At 39.2% G+C, this 18575-nt stretch overlaps 2 protein-coding genes across 2 annotated transcripts; both read right to left on the bottom strand.

Annotated features, from left to right (window-relative positions):
* Positions 1-502: 502 nt before the first annotated feature.
* LOC115731905 (putative cysteine-rich receptor-like protein kinase 9) lies at positions 503-919 on the bottom strand. The gene has a single exon (XM_030662579.1). It carries the CDS (start codon positions 917-919, stop codon positions 503-505), a length of 417 nt encoding a protein of 138 aa, XP_030518439.1.
* A 5286-nt stretch (positions 920-6205) lies between these two features.
* Positions 6206-16773, bottom strand: LOC115731090 (cysteine-rich receptor-like protein kinase 10). Its single transcript, XM_048276962.1, has 7 exons — positions 15714-16773; positions 14803-14940; positions 8228-8349; positions 7856-8066; positions 7397-7634; positions 7115-7265; positions 6206-6952 (listed from the first exon to the last, which is right to left on the bottom strand). The coding sequence occupies exons 1-7, from the start codon at positions 16537-16539 to the stop codon at positions 6656-6658; spliced, it is 1983 nt and encodes a 660-aa protein (XP_048132919.1). The 5' UTR covers positions 16540-16773; the 3' UTR covers positions 6206-6655.
* Positions 16774-18575: the final 1802 nt, after the last annotated feature.

The following is an 18575-nucleotide window of genomic DNA, read 5'->3' as shown; positions in this document are numbered from 1 at the left end:
AGGAGTATAAAAAGAAATCCATGGACCTACTACGGTGTAGGATTAGAATTATAAATTTCAAGGTGATAGAGTTATTCAGATTCTTATTTATCCCCGTGACTTTTATACAACAATCATTGAAAGGTTTTGTAAGAATGATTGAGAAATGATAGTGTGATCTTTTAAAGAGAGTATCATCACTTGTTGTAAACCTCCATTGATTCATCTATTGGAATCCAGCCAATCGGTTATCGGCGTGGAAAAGTGGAAGTAGACTTGATCTAAGATGAACTACTATAATCGTCATGTGCAATATTCTCTATCTTTAAACTCTTATCATTGTGTTTGATAGAATATTGCATACTAGTGTTCATATTCTAAATCTGCATACCTAGAAATTGAATACTCGTGTTCAAAACCAAACTGCACATATTTAGATTCAGATTCTATGTATATTTTGACTTGATTTTTTTAATTTCGTATTTTCTACTCAAAATTATTTAAAATCACATATTCACCCCCTCTAGATGATATTGCTAGATACAACACATATGTCATACCAGATGATAGAGGTTCTCTTGCTGAGGCATCGCTGGCCGATTTCATCAGCTGCAGTGGCTACACAGCCGCTGCATGTTGCGGCGTTGATGTCACCATGGCAGAAGAAGATCTCGTAGGTCTGGTGTGGTGGGTATTGGCTAGCGGTGGCATTGGTGAACCCCCCATTGCTGCTGATGTTGTTACCGGTGGAATCGGCGGCGGAGGAAAGTGATGAGAGTTTGTTGAGGTTCTTTTGGTAGGTGGAATTAGGAAGGAAGGGTTTGGTGTTGGGGCAATAGTTGCCGGTTAAAATAGGCGCCGCTTCGCTCATGTGAGAGATGCTGATGAGCAAATTGATGGAGAAGAGGAGGAGGAGGGAGATGGTGAAGGAAGAGCTCATGTTGTGATGGATACTTTGCATTTGGCTTTCATTATAAGCAAGAATAAAAGTCCCCTTTTGGTCCTCAGATTTGCATCTTTCTTTCCAATCAAGTCCATGAACTTTCAATTTGTGTAGTCAGATTCTCGATCTTGCGTTATTTTTTCCATTCAAGCCCGTCCCCCCATCCCAATTCAGTCAACTTCGTAACCCACGTGAGTCCAACTTGAGAATTTTTTTTTTGGCTACTCTGTTAGGTAATTCATGTCGTTAGAAGAAACATGACAAATGGATAAACTGAACAGATACAATACCAAGCAGCTAAAGCTGTAATTGCAATTACATGCTTGGAGCATTCTCCCGGGGGGCCGGGCTGACATGCTCCTAACGGAATGCTCAGGAATCCAGGCTCATGTCTGACTCAAAGATTGTAGAATGAGATACGAGACCCACTCATTTACTTACTGAATAAATCGTCCCTGTCTCAAAGAATTGCTCTTTGTGCTTTGGTTATTACTATATGAGAATCCTCCAATCTTACATGGTTACACTAGTAGAAACTTTGGGAAGACTACTTTTTTTTTTTTTGGTCGGACTTTGGGAAGACTTAAGCGACGTGTTAATGTAAGTGAAGTGGAAGGAACTTACATTGAAAAACCTCATACAAAAATGTTGGGAAAATAGAAGCATACTAAATTTCCTTAAATGAATAAAGGCCATATATTCTTGTAAATCCAAGAACATCTTAATGCTCCGTAATTAGAATTTGTTGATTACTGGGGGGCGTACATGACTAAATTCTTGCCCTATGAGACCATACATCACAATATTAGAAAATCATGCTATTCTTTCACCGTGCAACACCTCCAGTACATGAGCCGACTTGCTTCATCGTTTTCCTTTCTGAGCATTCCAAAAACCATGCTATTCCTGGAGTTCTCTAAACGAGCTAACATTACTAGAAAATCAATAGGTGATGGGTAAAACCATACGCGAAAGTTGAAATTGGTCCTAAAAGTCTCATTAGCGGTGACTTGCTTTGTCACATCCCGATCTCCGGACCCATGACATTCCTATCAATTTCGCCACAGGTCACGAAAGATAGCGTCCCGGACACACTATCGATCAATTTACTTACGGTACATGCGAAAACGTGAACTCTTCAGTCAGCAACTAACATGGGATAAAAAAGCAGGAAATCAACTCAATCATTCTCACAAAAGATAATTTCATTTCATAAGTCAAAGCAGATGAGTTTTAACCCTATTGAGCTACAGAAGACTTATACAATCTCATTCTTTGGGACGGCTCGCTAAGACCTCAAAAAGAAATATGGTCGGGTAAGGTTAAACCATCATCTACTGCCAAAAACTACTTTGATCACCATGCCCTAACATCACGAGCTCAATCACTTGGGACTTGAAATGGTTAAACGACGGGATGAGAAATAAATCTTAGTAAGTCAACGCCTAAGTCCGGCTAAGGCGTTGATTCGCTCAAATATCCTACCAAGCAATCACATAAGCATCATGTATATACTTCACCCACATGCAACCTTACCAGTCTTCAGCCATGCATAATGCAATGCAGACGACTCAACAATCAAGCCAACCAATTCAATCCATTAGCAAAGCATCACATCAATTTCCAAGCACAAGACACCACACGAAGCCTAATTATTAATAGATGAGGCCACATGACTTGGCACACTAGACAGTTGGTGCCTAGCATACTAGACAATTAGTGCTCTACTCGCGGGATTAAGCATCATGCTATTACTTCGGCGATAGCGACTACTATGCTAGTGTAATTCCGATCGATACGGCACAACATAGCAGACATTCCAAAAGGAGCGTCGGTCTGTCACAAGTTGCGATCGGCATCTAATCAACCCGATGACATGGATTAACGTGCATTTGACAAGTCATGTAATTCCGATCGACACGGCACGTTCTTGTCGGGAACAACCATTACGTGATCATTCAAGCGCATCCGACAACAACCAATGAGGTTCTTATCTTTACACTTAACCGGATGTTTATACGGTCATTATCAAAGACTCGACACCAAGCCATTTTCATGCTAAAAATGTGCGGTTTGCTTTCACTCGGTTCGCATGGATGCACATATATTATCCACCAGATTTTGTATCTGATAACATGGGACCGACACCCACAATTTTCACTCATAACATCAAACATGTAAAACTAAGCATCCGGACACGAAATCGGGACAATCGGCCAACATCTTTCAATAATCTAACGATAAAGGTCAATCCAAATTTATAACTTAACTATCGAAATTCCAAGCCAACCAACAATCAAGCGTCCACTCGACCTTGTTCTATCGCTAGCTCGCGATCACACACCGACAATCATTGCCCAAACAATTAGTCCGATCTAATCATCAAATAGCCGCAAACAACCTAACTAGCAAAGCGACTTAATTAATCGTGGCCATTTAACTTAAACCCAATCTCTATTGAATCAACCACGATTAGGTTACTTAAACACCCTATTAGACTAATTACTCTAAGTACAATAACTAATTACCGCTAATTACACTAAGCGCAATTAGTGCCCTAATCGGGATTTAGGGGCTTAACTCACAATTAAAAATCGGTAGTCGGTCTCGAGTCAGGATTTCAAATTACTATTCACGAAGGCACTGTTCACAGATATGTTCACCGGTACTTTCACAAAAGTAGTGTTCACGACCATTGTTCACCGATACTATTTACGAGCACTGTTCACCATCACTGTTCATAGAACGGAAATTTCGATGGCATGCTCTCGGGACAACAACGGCGGCGGTGGCTCTATCTCGGCGGCTTGGGCTTGCTGCGACGCGGCCGGCGGATGGAGGGCGGCCACGGCGAAGACTCACGGAGTGGGGGAAAACAGGGCTGGGGTTTCGGGTCGGGGTCGTCGCGGGCTGTGGTTCGTGGCTGCTAGAATCTCGGGCTCGTGGGGCTGAGCTGGCGACGTCAGCGTGCGGTGGTGGAGGCTGGACGACGGGCTTAGGGCTGGTCGGGTGGCTGGAGGTCGGATGGTGGTCGGTGGCCGGAGGAACAAAGGTGTCGGGGCTGTGGCTGGTGGCGCGACGATGAGGTGGTGGAGGCCGGAGGTGGTTGGCAGAGAGGAAGGGTGAAGCTCGGGCTCCCGGTTCTGCGGCTCGCAACTGGATCTGGGCAGAGGAGGGTCGCGGGGTTCTGTGGGCTTGGGTTGCTCGGCGAGCTCGAGGCGGTTGGGCTGGTGAAGTCGGCGAGGCGACGGGTGAGACGGCGGTAGGGTGGCTCGAGCGACGACGCAACGCGGTACTTCGCGGGGGTGGTCGACGGCTGCACAGGCGCGAGCTCAGGTGGGCGGTGCACTAAGGTGGCGATGCGACTGGCGGCTGAATAGAGGGTCCCGGAGCTCGTGGGCCGTCGAGCTCGCAGGGAATGGCTGGATTGCTTGGGGGGGTCGGGCTGTTAGTGTTGAGGTTGATGTCTTGTATTACATTATCCAAGAGATTATGAGGCGGTTCCGAAAGGCCCCGATGACTGGATAACACGGGGGTCCCGCCCCCTGGTGAGCGAGGGGGCCGGGCTATCCCGTCGGGGTCGCGAGCGCCCGAGAGGCGTTTTATGTTCAGTTATAGAAGAATTTCTATGGGAAAATTAAATATTTTAGACTATGTGGGCAATTTTGTAATTTGTGCCATGTAGGATTTTCCTATATATATTTAGGGAGAAACAGGTCTCTATGATATAGAGAGGGTGTGAGAATAAGACCACCCTCTACGTTATTAGTTAAACAGATCTCATCTCCCCGTAGACGTAGGTAGGCGGAACATCTCTACTGCCGAACCACGTAAATTCTTGTATTGTGCGAATTTCCATTATTTTCTTGCATCGTTGATAGGATCGAATTAAGATATTCGACGGTTGGGGTGGCGACGGGACGAGCTCGGGTCAGATCTTGGGTGGCCAATGACGCGGTGAGGTGGCCGGTGATAGGGTAGCGGTGAAGCATGGCGGTGATGGTTCGGGTAGTAGCGTCGGCAGGAGGGGGCTGCTTGGCTGAGAAAAAAAAAGGAAACAGAGAAGGGGAGGAAGAAGAGAAACAGTAACCAGAGGAAGAGGGTGTCGTATGGTAGAGGAGGGAGAGAGAGAGAGAAAAAAGTGATGGGATGGGATGGTGATGGGTGGCGTGGGAGAAGTCAAGGGAGGGGCCCACAAAAATTCAAATCAAAACTATTTCTTATTTTGTCTTGTAGTGTAAATATGTAGGGGTAGTTCAGTAATTTTGTTAACTAAGGTAAATTAATTTACCGGTACTAAAAACTAAAGACAAAATTAGTAATCTTGTAACTAGGATTAAGTCAAGGCTAGGTTCGGAAGCGAAGGATCTCGATCCTACCTTGCGACGACTAAACTACCAAAGTCTAATCTAAACTGATCAATGTCTTAGGAATATCCAAATATTCTCTTAAATCCTCAAAAATTCATATTTATTTATCAGGTTGGAATTCATGACTAAAATCTATCAAATCCATTTTTCTCACGGACGTTAAAATTTCAGGGCGTCACATGCTTCAATTTTATGTGAAACTTGTTGCCAAAAAACCTTTAAGGATGGCTTAACCGCCTGTCTTCAAAGGTTAACAACTAGATGCTCGTCCCATCTACACCATGATGAGAAGATTGATATAGGTAATCTGGTTAAGTACCGTGACAGCTAACTAAAGAGTTACAGCAATCAATGGAAGAAATAAGAAGATAGGTAGATCCGTAAGTATTAGACTAATGGAAAATAGAATTTCTCCCAGAGAAATGAAGCAAAACCATTGTCTCGTGAAGCCAGCCTCCACAGTCATAGCGACCCAAATCCGAAGAAACTTCCGTGGCAAGACATCTCTGAATGTTGAATGAGCACCGTCGAAAGAAGTAGACGGTCTATAATCAACCACCAAAAGAATTTCCAACATTAAGATCAGCAACTTCTTTAACGTTGGAAAGAAAATTAGATGTCTGCAAAAGTAGAGTAGAAGTTGCTAGAAGCAGTGGCAAAAACACCATAGCAACCTCCTGGACATTGTCTGATTAAAGAGAAACAAAGAAAACTACATATGATGTTTGAAAGCCAAGGGTTGTAACATTTGGGTAAATACCAGGTTCTCACATTTTAAAATTAATGGTATTTTTGGAAATGAAAAGTGGAGAAACGCTTTCCTCTTTCTAATAGTAATGTGCTTTCGAGAATGGGAAAGATTGCGTATTTATGAGCTAAGGAAAAATAGAATTACGCTAAACTGAGATAGTTCTTTTGTGCCAAAATATCAGGCACAAGCACAACTGCAACAAATTCATTCCTGAGTTTCACAAGAGAAAGAGCATTGACAATACAAAGTTAAAGAAGTTGGATTTATTAACAACACCGAAACCCCACTAGCTTCAATAGTGAAGAAATGTGTAGTCTACTTGGTCAGCTAACGAATACTTCAATTTGATTATTTAGTTTACACAAGTGAAGTATTTGGATTCAGCACAATAATGTACAAATGCTCTAAAATTACAGTGGACCTACGTATGATTTAGCCTCAAACAGTAGCAAAGTCTTTGACGAATCATAATAGCATGTATAGACTCTTCTTTTAGCACTCCAACCCCTTGTGCAATTAACAGCTAATTCTCCAATTTCATAGAATCTTGGTGAAAGGCCAAGCAATGTCACTGTGAGACCTCATGAAGAAAGATTTCGCTCACACCACCATTCACCAGGGGTTGAACTCAGTAACCGACACACCACTGCTCGACGAAGGCATAGTCCTACTTGTGGATTGGTCCGACTCAAGCTCTTTCGTTGGGATGCTCAGTCCCCTCAATCTACTGAAGGAACTGCTGCTGAGCATGAGAACTACAGTGGCCATGGTGGGCCTGATAGCCGGATCTTCCTGAATGCATAGTAAGCCAATGTGCAGGCATCGAAGTACTTCATCTCTTGAATATGAATACGCGATGACCGGGTCCAACACTTTCAAGGGCGTGCCATCTCTCCATTGATTCCACACCTGCAACAATAATTCCAGAAAATCCTTACAAAATTGTGGAATTAATTCAATAACTCATCATGCATGACATCTGAATGTTGCAAAAAAAACCGTATTATGATCAAGGAACGGAATAATAATCATAAGTGTAAATATTTGCCAATGCAGCGCAGCGAAACTTACATAAGTAGCAAGATATTCACCCCTTCCCAATTGCTGATAAAAGTTATTCTTCTTGCCGCAAATGATCTCTAGAAGCAGTATGCCAAAACTATAGACATTGGATTCCACTGAGAACTCTCCATGCATTGCATATTCTGGAGACATATAACCACTGCAAAACTAAACGTTAGCGAAAAACTATATCGCGGATTTAGATGAAGATCAATGAGCATCGTTAAATAGATAAAATGAGCAAGTCTAGCATCCAATTACAAAGTCATCTATTCAAAAACTAAGACTTACAAAGTCCCCACAATTTTATTTGTGCTAGCCTGAGTTTGATCGACTCCAAAACTCCTTGCCATGCCAAAAACTGAAATCTTCGGGTTCATTTCACTGTCTAACAAGATATTGCTACATTTTAGGTCACAATGGATGATCCGGAGACGAGAATCTTCATGTAGATAAAGCATTCCTCTAGCAATCCCGGATATTACTTTATAACGTAATGGCCAATTCAATTGGCTGCTTCTTTGTGGATCTGCATCATTGCACCAAAACTCATTATGTGCTAGCATTTGGCACCTATTCAAAAAGCCAAGGCGAATATATTTACCCTCATCAATCAAAGTTAGCTTAACAAAAAACTATAATCAGTTGAAAGAACAGAAGACCTCTTTATTTCAAGGTCTCCATGGCTAGCGAAAGCTCGGACATTTGATTTCAATCAGATGTACATAAGAAGTTTAAACTGCAGCATACCAAATAAGAAGTAATCAAGGCTTTTATTTGGCACAAACTCGTAGGCCAGTAGCTTTTCGACTCCGTCCAAGCAAAATCCAAGCAGTCGTACAAGGTTTCCGTGTTGAAGCTTTGCAACTAATTGAACTTCATTCTTGAATTCGTCATCACCCTGTCTTGAGCTTTGAGATAGCCTCTTCACCGCGATTTGTTGTCCATCAGGAAGACAACCCTAAAGTGTTTTGAATTATCATTTAACTCCTTATCGCAACTTCTGAAAAACTAACATGCAAAAGCCGTACATGTTTCTTTTTTTTTTTTTTGGCATCATTTTGTTCAAAACATATGTAACGCATTCTTGATTGTTTCTAATAACTAATATGTAATTCGTACCCGGAAAACTTCACCAAATCCACCTTCACCCAGCTTGTTTTCGGGAGAGAAATCATTGGTCGCGACTCGTATTGTAGCCAAGTCAAATTGCAAGGACTCCTTGGTGGTAAGTTCAATTGCACCTGCATTACCAAAAAATGCAATTTGATTATCAAATTATGTCGACATTGGGATGAAAAAAAAATAAAAATCACCATGGTAATGAATCTTTCGCCCAAAAAACCAGAAAATCAAATCTTCAAAACGCAATCGGTGATGAGAACGATGGTGATTACTTGGTAGTTCTTCTTAATGTTACCAATAGTTCTGGCTGTTGTAAATAAGAACAAATTCCTGCGTTGTTTATGTTCTGTCAAAAAAAGTATATATTCCAAACCCCTACTTTGCAGCCTAAAATCCATGTAAAAAAGTGGAGCAGTTCATTCATTGTTAAAGGGTAGGAGTATTATGAGGCCTCGAATGCGGTCGATAATGGTGAATCAGTATCGCTCCGGCATGACTCATGGCATCCTGATGGGATCTTGCCATACATTCCCAAGGAGAGAAGTTTATGATTCTGCTCTTCTTTGAACTGCAGAAGTGGCTGATATAATACGTAACTCCGAATGGAAATGGCCCAACGCCGAGTCCGAAGACTTGGTATCAATCCAGGCAGCTATTTGTGGTGTAATTTATTGCATGATTTTCCACATGAAATCTGTTGATATGTCTTGAATTCTTTATGGGCTTGGGCCGACCTTAGGGCAAGCAACGACAAAGAGCCTTTAGCTTTCTTGAGCCACCTTTTGTAATCGTTGAATTTCGTATTGTTTTTCTTCTCCTCTCCCTCCAAATCTCTATGTTTATTTATTATTCTCAATTTTAATTTCGTTATTGTTTCGGCATTGGTCATAACAATCTGGTATTACAGCCATAGGGTTTCTCTATCTTTTGGTTATTGCTTCAAGTTTAATAACGAAATTTGATATTGAGAAGTTCGATGGAAGCAGCAATTTCAACCGATGGCGAGTTCATACATTAGTTGTTTTTACGCAGTAGGTTTGAAGAAAATTTTATTTAGTAAAGGGAAGAAAGCGGAAAGCACGCAAATGAAACCTAGGAAGAATTGGATGAAAATGTTGTGTCTACTATACAGATGTATCTCATGTATAAAATTTTGTAGGTGGTACTAGATTAGTAAACAGCTCTAGGTTTATGGACCAAATTGGAGAGTAATTTTTTGGAGAAATCCCTCAACAATTGATTGAGTCTCAAAGAACGAGTCTTCACTCTTCGTAAGGCTGAAAGTATTTCCCTCAAGTATCTTATTTATTAGTTCATGGCCATTATCTCTAAATTAAGAAGTATTAATGTTAAGATTGAAGATGAGAATCAAGCTCTTTAATTGTTAGATTCATTACTTGCTTCTTACAAGAATATTAGAGAGACTATGATTTGTTAGTAGAGTATTATCCATCTTGAAGATACCAAAACTCGTCTTCTTAATAATAAAAACTAGATACACAATTGACTTTTGAAGGCAATAATGATCATGAGGCTAGTTCTATTTTTTTTTTTTTTTTTTTTTGGGTAGGAGATCATGGGGCTGGTTTAATTACTAGAGGAAGGTCCGTTGAGAGAAACAATAATTGCTAGAGCAAGTCAAAATTGAATCATAAGGATCTAACTTGCAATTACAATAAGTCTAAGGGGTATATCAAGATAAATTCTCCGAAAAAAAAAAAAAACAAAGCAGTGCAGACAAATTAATTTGAATCAACAAAATCAAGGAAATGCAAATTGACATAACAATCAGAACCGTCAGAGTAGACAAAATTAGGGAAACAAAAATCCCACTCAAGTTGGTGTTACTTAAGAGTAAAACGAAGATTGACTATTGGTTGCAGATGGCAAAGACAGATTCAATGATAGTTGGATTCTTGATTCAGGCTCTACGTACAAGAAATATAATGGTGGAGTTATTTTAATGGGAAACAACACTAAATGCAAAACAGTTGGAATTGGGACTATCAATAGATGTACGATAGAAACATCATAATCTTGTGACCCAATGGCTTAAATATTTGCCACTTTATATGATTATTAATCCCATAAAAAGTTAATGTGAAAATGTTAGGCACATTCCCGATTTGAAGAAGAACCTTGTCTCTTTGGGTTCAGTTGATGCTAATGGTTGTAGGTTTATGGATGAAGGTAGTGTTGAGAAAAATTCTTAATTGATTTTGAAGTTGACAAAACAATTCATAATCTCTAAATATCCAAAGTTAATGTAGTGAAATACTATTTTACAAATTATCCAAAGGTGTATAGGATTGAATCCGGCAAGATAGGCTCAGAAGTTGTATGAAGCTTAGACGTTGATTGGGTAGCTCGGACATTGTATGTTGAGCGGGAAGCTCAGAGACTATGGATGAAGCAACAACCGAGGAACTTTGGTGTTGAAACTTCAAAAGTGGAAATCAAGTGCGATAACATCGGTGCAATCAATCTCACAAAGAATCCAATTCTGCACTCTCGAGCTAAGCATGTTGAAATTAAGCATCATTTCATTCGTGACCACATACATAACGGTGATGTTAAAATTCAATTTATTGATTCAAAGCACTAATTAGCTTATATATTAAAAAAAAAATCCCTTGAAACAAATTCTTTTGAATATATTAAACAAAATTTGGGCATTACTTCTATACCTGTTTAAGTTATCTTCAAGATAGGTTAAAATTGCTTTTGAACAAATGCATCATTTGAGGAGGTCATCATCATTATCTAAAGGATTCGTCCAACAAGTTTGATAGTTCAAATTTGTTGCGCATAAATAGTTATTTTTGGCAAACATAAGCTATGCACAATATGAATCTTTTTAATATTCTGTCAAATATTGTGATTGATGTGACTATCTTGATTGAATTGTGAGAATATTTCTTTTCCAAAATTATTTATTACATAACTTTTCAAATCTTTATTTTTGAAAATTAGATTTCAATTCCTTTAACCGCCTAAACACGGTTTCCTATTTTGGTTAAGACAAAAAGCTTACAAGTGAATCGTCATCTCTTTTTAAACCTCCTAATCAAAGTTTCAACCTTCAATCTCTTCTTGAAATTTTTCTCTCAAACTTTCGTCTCCGATTTCGCTCCCGAACCTTCAATCTCTCAACTCAACCCCAAAATTCTTCATGGCACCCAAGAATTGCTCTGCTACGAAGGAACCCATGACTGGTTCTCGTCGCTCGGGCAAACCGGAATCTCGAGGTCTTAAGGCTCCAATTGACGGTCCTACTCAATATGATCTCTTTGGCTCATCGGAAGAAGTTTAGAACAGACAATGGGCTGGAATTTTGTGGGGCAAGTTTAATGAGTTATGCAAGAATGATAGCATTATGATGCATCATACTACAATGAATGCACCATAGCAGAATGATATTGCAGAACGCATGAACAGAACCTCATTAGAAAGGACTAGGTGCATGTTGTCTACCATTGGTTTCAATAAGGAATTCTGAGCTGAGGCAATTAATGTAGCTTGTTGGTTGATAAATCGTTCTCATTGCTCATCTATTGAGTGCAAGACACCTAAGGAGGTATGGTTAGGTAAACCCGTTGATTATTCTTTTCTTTGGATATTTTGGTGTCTCGTATATTCATATGTTAGTGAGGGGAAACAAGAGTTTAAAGCAAAAAAAAAAAAAAAAGAGCCTTTCTTGGTTATGCTTCGGGTGTAAACAGTTATAGACCTAGGTGTTCATTTAAGATTATTACCCGCAAAGATGTTACTTTTGATGAGTCTGTTGTGCTTCATCCTAGTAAGAAACCGTCTATTCCTTGACATTTAAATCTAAAAAGTGTTGCAAAAAAAGTGGAGTTTGATGTAATTTCTTCACAACCAATTCAGTCGTCTACAAATGTTGAGATTGAAGAACTTGAAATGGAATAATATTCTATTGCCAGAGATAGACCAAGAAGGACAGTGAAGCCTCCACATAAATATGGATACTCAGATTTTGTTGCTTATACCCTTTCAATTGCAGAGTCGGTAGAGTAAAGCGAGCCTAATACCTATAAGGAAACTTTCTTTGCAAAATATTTAGCAAATTGGTCAATTGTTATGAATTAAGAGATGAAATCTATTGAAAAAAAATCAGAATTAGGAGCTTGTCAAGCCACCAAAAGGACAAAGTTGTGGTCTACAAATGGGTTTTCAAAAGAAAGGAATGCATGCCTGAAGTTAAGATCAGATTTGAAGCTCATCGAGTTGCTAAGGGCTGTAGTCGAGGCGAGAGAATTGATTGTAATGTTATGCGTTCACCCGTCGTTGAACACAACTCTATTTGGCATTTTCTTACATTAGTTGCTATGGATAATTTAGAGTTGGAATAGCTCGATGTGAAAACAACTTTCTTTCATGGTGAATTTTAGGGTTTTCAATTAAAGGTAAGGAAGATCATGTTTGTATATTGAAAAAGTCTATATATGGCTTGAAGCAATCACATAGACATTGGTGTAAAAGGTTTGATTCTTTTATGGGGCAACTTTTCTATTGTAGGAGCAAATATGATAGTTGTGTATATCTGTGCAAACTTCTAAATTGCTCTTTCATGTATTTGTTATTATATGTTTATGATAGGTTGATTGCAACAAAAGATAAATATGATATAGTGAATTTGAAAGCAAAGTTAAGCGTTGAATTTGAGATAATGGATTTAAGTGCAGCTTATAAAATCCTAGGCATGGAAATTCGGTGAGATCGAAAAGGGGAAAAATTGAATGTTCTCAAGAACATCTACATTAAGAAGGTATTAGATCATTTTTTTCATGAAAGATGCCAAACCAATAACTACTCCTCTTGCTACTCACCTTAGAATATCAGCTAGTTTATGTCCTCCAACAGATGCGGAGATAAATTATATGTCACATGTTTCATACTCTAGTGTAGTTGGTAGCCTTATGTATTCTATGGTTTGCACTCGACTCGACATTTCACATTATGTTAGTATGGTAAGTAGATATTTATCATACCTTGGTAAAGTTCATTGGCAAGTTGTGAAGTGAATATTGAAATATTTGAAGGGTACTTCTAATTTTGGTTTAGAGTTTAGGAAAACTGGAGACATTCTTATAGAATATGTTAATTCCGATTATGCTGGTGATCATGATAAGAAGAGGACTTTGATTGGGTACATCTTTATGATAGGAGGTTGTACTATCGGTTAGAAAGCTACTTTATAGCATACGGTTGCTTTGTCTCCTACAGATGGAGAGTATATGGTTATTATTAAGGCAATTAAAGAGGTCTTATGGTTAAAAGGTCTATTTGGAGAGCTTAGTGTGGATCATGGTGTGACTAGTGTCCATTGTGATAGTTAGAGTACTATACATGCTTCTAATGATCAGATATGTCATAAGAGGACAAAGCGGTATCATTACATTCGAGATATTCTTGTTCATGGCTATGTCAAGGTTTTTAAGATTGACACAGAAAATAATCTAGCTGATAGGTTGATGAAGTCTTTGTCTATCGCAAATTTAAGCATTACCTAGGCTTGATTACTATTTTGTTGTAGTTGAGTTTTACTCTGGTGGGAGGGGAAGATTGTCTATTGTCTATTGTCTATATCTCTTTGAGGAATTCAAGTTAAGGTGGAGATTTATTGATGTCTTGAATTCTTTATGGGCTTGGGTGTGCTTAGGGCTTGAGAATAGTATAACTATTACTTTCTCAAGTTATTAGGTTAAAAGAAGTAGAGAGAGAGAGAGTCTTTAGCGTTTTAGAGCCATCTTTTGTAATCCTTGAATTTCATAGTGGATTTTGATTCTTCTCTCCCCGTGGTTTTTCCGCAAGGGTTTCCCACGTAAAGTTGTGTATTCGTATTCTCAATTTTGATTTTGTTATTATTTCCACGTTGATCATAACAAAATCTTGAAAATGAAGAACCTCGAATTTCACCAACCTAATTTACATATTTTATATTGATGCCTCTCTATTTGTATAATTCTTGTTCTTTTACTTAACATACATGCATGTACATGATTTTGAATAGAACTTTTGTTTATTGCACGTTTGCTAAACTTACGGAAAAGTACTCGTTTGTGGGGTGAACCAGATTGCAAACGTATTATACTATGGGGCAGTATTCCAATTTTGAATTTGCTTCATATCTTTTTTTTCAGGTCGATTTAACAATATAACATCTCCGAAATCATTTATATGCTTAGTTTTATTTCATATTTATAACAAGGAAAATGCTTCCCTGACAGTACTATTAGGGACTGTTTAATCTCAATCGTAAATACACACACCATCATCATGTCTTCTGTATAAATCAATCATTGATTAGGAGATCGTGTGGTTAGAAACAACCGACGATCTTGTCAAACTGTCAAACTAGCAGCTTCCTTATAAAAATGAAATAGTCTTCTTGTGATTGTTCATTTAATAGCAACGTAGCTACACTTTAGCTACAGCTATGTCAAAGGGACTCTTAATTTGTAGGATTAGTGTATTTGATTCCTTATGACTAATAATGAAGTTTAATGATATAAATCCTGTACGAAAATAAAGGCATATGGTAAATTTACCGCTCATTCCTTTGACGGCTTCATTCGTCTTTTTTCCTTTTCTTCGAAGGAAACAACGAGTGAGGAAGAGAAGTACCAAAACACCTCCGACAGGAACGATAATGGCGACGATTATCACGGCTGATTTGTCGCATTTTCCTGCACACGTCGCATTACGTATATGACGCAATTGTAAGAGCTTCCTAAATTAGTTTGGAGCAAGTACCATCTCAAATTGGTACCTAATGATGCATCGATCCGAAACTAATTTTGTCTCGGCAAAAAATTCCAAAAGTGTAGCTCTGATCTCAATTCAATCTCCATTAGCATTCCATTCAATACCCAGATAAATGCCTACGTGTCAACGTACATGGCAGGTGATTACTGCAAGGCGAAATTTGATGTGGATAATGACAGATCCGATGTGGAAAATTCACGTGTATCAACATTCCGTATAGTATTCCTTTAAAATACATACGTGTCAACACACGTTGGATTTTTCACATTGGATTTGTCATTCTTCACATCATGTGTTAGTACTTTTTTATTCTAAATGTGTTGTACTTTTTTTTTTTTTTTTTGGTCGGAAAATGTGTTGTACTTGAAACGCATGCATTTTAATGGAATATCGGATGGAATTCTAACGGAAAGTAAAACTTGAGACAGGAGTACCAATTTGTGATTTTTTATGAGACGAAAATTAATTTGGGGTAAATGTGTGGTGGGTATTAATTTGGGATTTTGTTTTTTTTTTTGGGAGGATAGAGTTTTGGTAAATACGCCATAAGGCAGCTTGACGTTTTTTCAATCATATTAACCCTAAATCTAATTATATGCTTAATGCTTTTCATGCTTTTGGAATGGGAATTCCAAAGTCTACTAAACGAGGCCTAAAAGTAGTGGAAGAGAGGCAAAAGAAAAGTTCGATATACCTTCAGGTATTGTAACGGGAGGAGGAAGAGGGCCTTCAGAAGTCGTCACCGGAGGAGGAGGCGGGGCCAGCAGGGCGGAGATATTATAAAAGGGGTACAACTCGAACCTCACGGCGCAGCTGGGCGTGAGTTTCCTCCCTCCTTGCTTCCCCTCGGGAAGACCCGGAATCACCGACCGGAGGCACGTGTTACAGTCCCAGGCCGTCAAGTCCGGCGTGCACTGCGCGAGCGTGTATAGCGTCTGCGAGCTCGTGAAATTAGCCTCCCCGACTGCGAATTTCTTCCCGGATTCACCGACCGAAGCCCTCCAGGCGACGTCTTTGATGGCATCGCCGAGTACTTGCACGAACTTGGCCGGGTCAGTGATGTTCCCGGGGTTCCACATCATTAAAGAAGGCAATTCTTCCTCGACCGAGAAGATGGACTGGTTCGAGTACCGCAACATGCACTCGTCGTACCAGATCACGGAGACTCGCTGGTTGGGGCATATCCGGAGGATGTCCTGCTTTGCGGTGGCGACGCAGTCGCTGCACGTGGAGGCGTTGACGTCACCGCGGCAGAGGAAGAGCCCATAGGCCTCATCGGGAGGGTTTTGGCCGGCAGTGGCGTTGGCAAAGCCATCGGTGTCGGCAGTAGCAGCGGAGGAGAGGTTGGAGAGGAGGGTGTTGAGGTTGGATTGGTAGGTGGAATTGGGAGCGAAGAGGGTTTCGTTTGGGCAGTAATGGTCTAGATAATTAGGTGGTGCTGATTCAGAACTTGGAGTATAAACGCTGAGAAGAACGAGGAGGAAGGAAAGAGAGATGGAGAAGGCGAAGCAAGACTTCATGGTTGGATTCACGATTGTGTTGGCTAAAGCTTGGATCGGCAAGTAGTTAAAGGAAACAATAATGTTTGCATTGTTGTCCCACAAGTTTTTTTTATTTTATTTTATTTTCATTCTACAATTTCCACGCACTTGCACACCTTGACTCTCTCATCGAAAAGTCTTGTGTAACTTTTATGATGGATGCGGACTTTGCAGACCGGTCGTATTAAGCCAAAATCTAAAACCACCGGCTCCAGATTAGTCCAGTTTATTTATTTTGTTTTTTTATCCGATTCTATTCTATCCTATATTAAAATACAAGTCATACTATACGTTAAGTGCCGGTTGCCTTTCTCCTCACCTGTTCCTACCTCACTCCTCCCGAAGTTAGGAATTCGAATCCCTCACTTCCCTCTTCTTAAATGAGAAGAATAGTCACTGAGGCAAATCGCCAAGGCAAGCTGCCAAGTGAATCAGGCCAGTTTAATGTAGTTACTTCGTGAATAAGAATCCAACATCAAGGTGGTACGCAGCGAACCCTACTGATTGAGAGCCACTTTGGAAGCTGTAGTTGGACTTTCCTAGGATGAACAACGTGGGATTTTGGTATAGGGGCGTCTTGGTCAATAGCCGAATTTTGTTGATTCTTCATGTTGCGTGCCCTTTTCTAATTCACGCGTTTTTAATTCCCATTTTGAGCATATAAAATAATAGACAGGCGAAAAATATAAGAAAAATGTTTTTTTTTTTGGTCAAAAAAGATAAATGATATTGACCAAAGAAGATTTTCTAGCTAAATATTGCAGAGGTTATGGTATGTGTTTATGTTGTGGAATTCACTCGTAGTTGATAAGGTGAAGAATAGAAGAAAGAGAGAGAGAGAGGCGTGTTGAGTAGGAGGCCAAGCCAAGAAATTTTTTTCTTTGAGTGAGTTATCCTATTCATGAGAGGTATCGATCCACAAAATTAAAAACTGAAATCCACCTTAGGGTAAAGTTGTATCCCATTATTTACAATAGTGGAAATTTGAAGTGGACTACGGTCACGTGATTCTTCCCTTCACCTTGAATGGTTTTCCACGTTAAAATTCTGGTGTTATTTTCTTTTCATCTTTTCTCTTTCTTTCAAGGTTTTATCCCATTTAATTTTCACAGAAATAGTAGTGGGAAAATTATTCGGGTGTTCCCACAAAGATCATTCTTTTTCCCAACAAGACGTAATATATATCGACAAGTTAAGATCATATATTAGAGAGTTCGATTAACTAAACTAGAGTCTCTTGAAAACGATCACTTGATGAGTGAAATATATTTTTGTCTTTCCCAAAAATGTTTAAACATGAGTTGTTGTCAAAAATATTTTTTATTGATTAATAGTTTCAAACAATTATTTTTTTGCAAAAATTCTCTTTACATTATTCATTTTTCGTCAGAAAAATTGCATCCTACGAGCTATGTCAGATCTTAAATGACCCTGTAAAAATAATTAGTTCATACTCATAAAAAAAAATTAAAAAAGCCCGACATCTTATGTAATAAAGTAGTTGTACGAATCGGTATATAATTTCGACCAAAAAAAAAAGAATCGGTTTATAATGAATTCTCTTGTCGTTAAAAAAAAAAAATCTTAGTGTCAGGAGAAAAAGGAGTAGCGTAGGGGTGGGGATCTTGAGGGATGCCAATTCTGTCACGTCGAGTTGATAGTGACTTGTCTCAGCCAAAGATGCTAGAATGCTCGTGCTCGTGCTCGTGCTCGTGCTCGTGTAACCTAAAAATTAAAAATCGTCCTACAAAAAATCTGTGCGAGACTTGTAGGTAGTGTACGAGGAAAAGTTACATCATGTACCAAATCAATTATTAGAATATGAATTCCCATTTATTATCCTTCATTGAAGAATGTCCACTTGATGTTTTGTTTTTTAAATTTTTTTGGTCGAAATTTAGTTTTCTAATTGGTTGGGCATTTTTTGGATTTAATAATGAAGGAGCGGACATATTTGTGAATCAGACGCATCACGCAAATGCAATAAATCCTTACAATAATTTTAAGAAAAATTT

This window comes from Rhodamnia argentea, chromosome 3, assembly GCF_020921035.1.
Source record: "Rhodamnia argentea isolate NSW1041297 chromosome 3, ASM2092103v1, whole genome shotgun sequence".
NCBI classification, from domain to species: Eukaryota; Viridiplantae; Streptophyta; class Magnoliopsida; order Myrtales; family Myrtaceae; genus Rhodamnia; species Rhodamnia argentea.
This window is presented reverse-complemented; position numbering and strand designations above follow the sequence as displayed.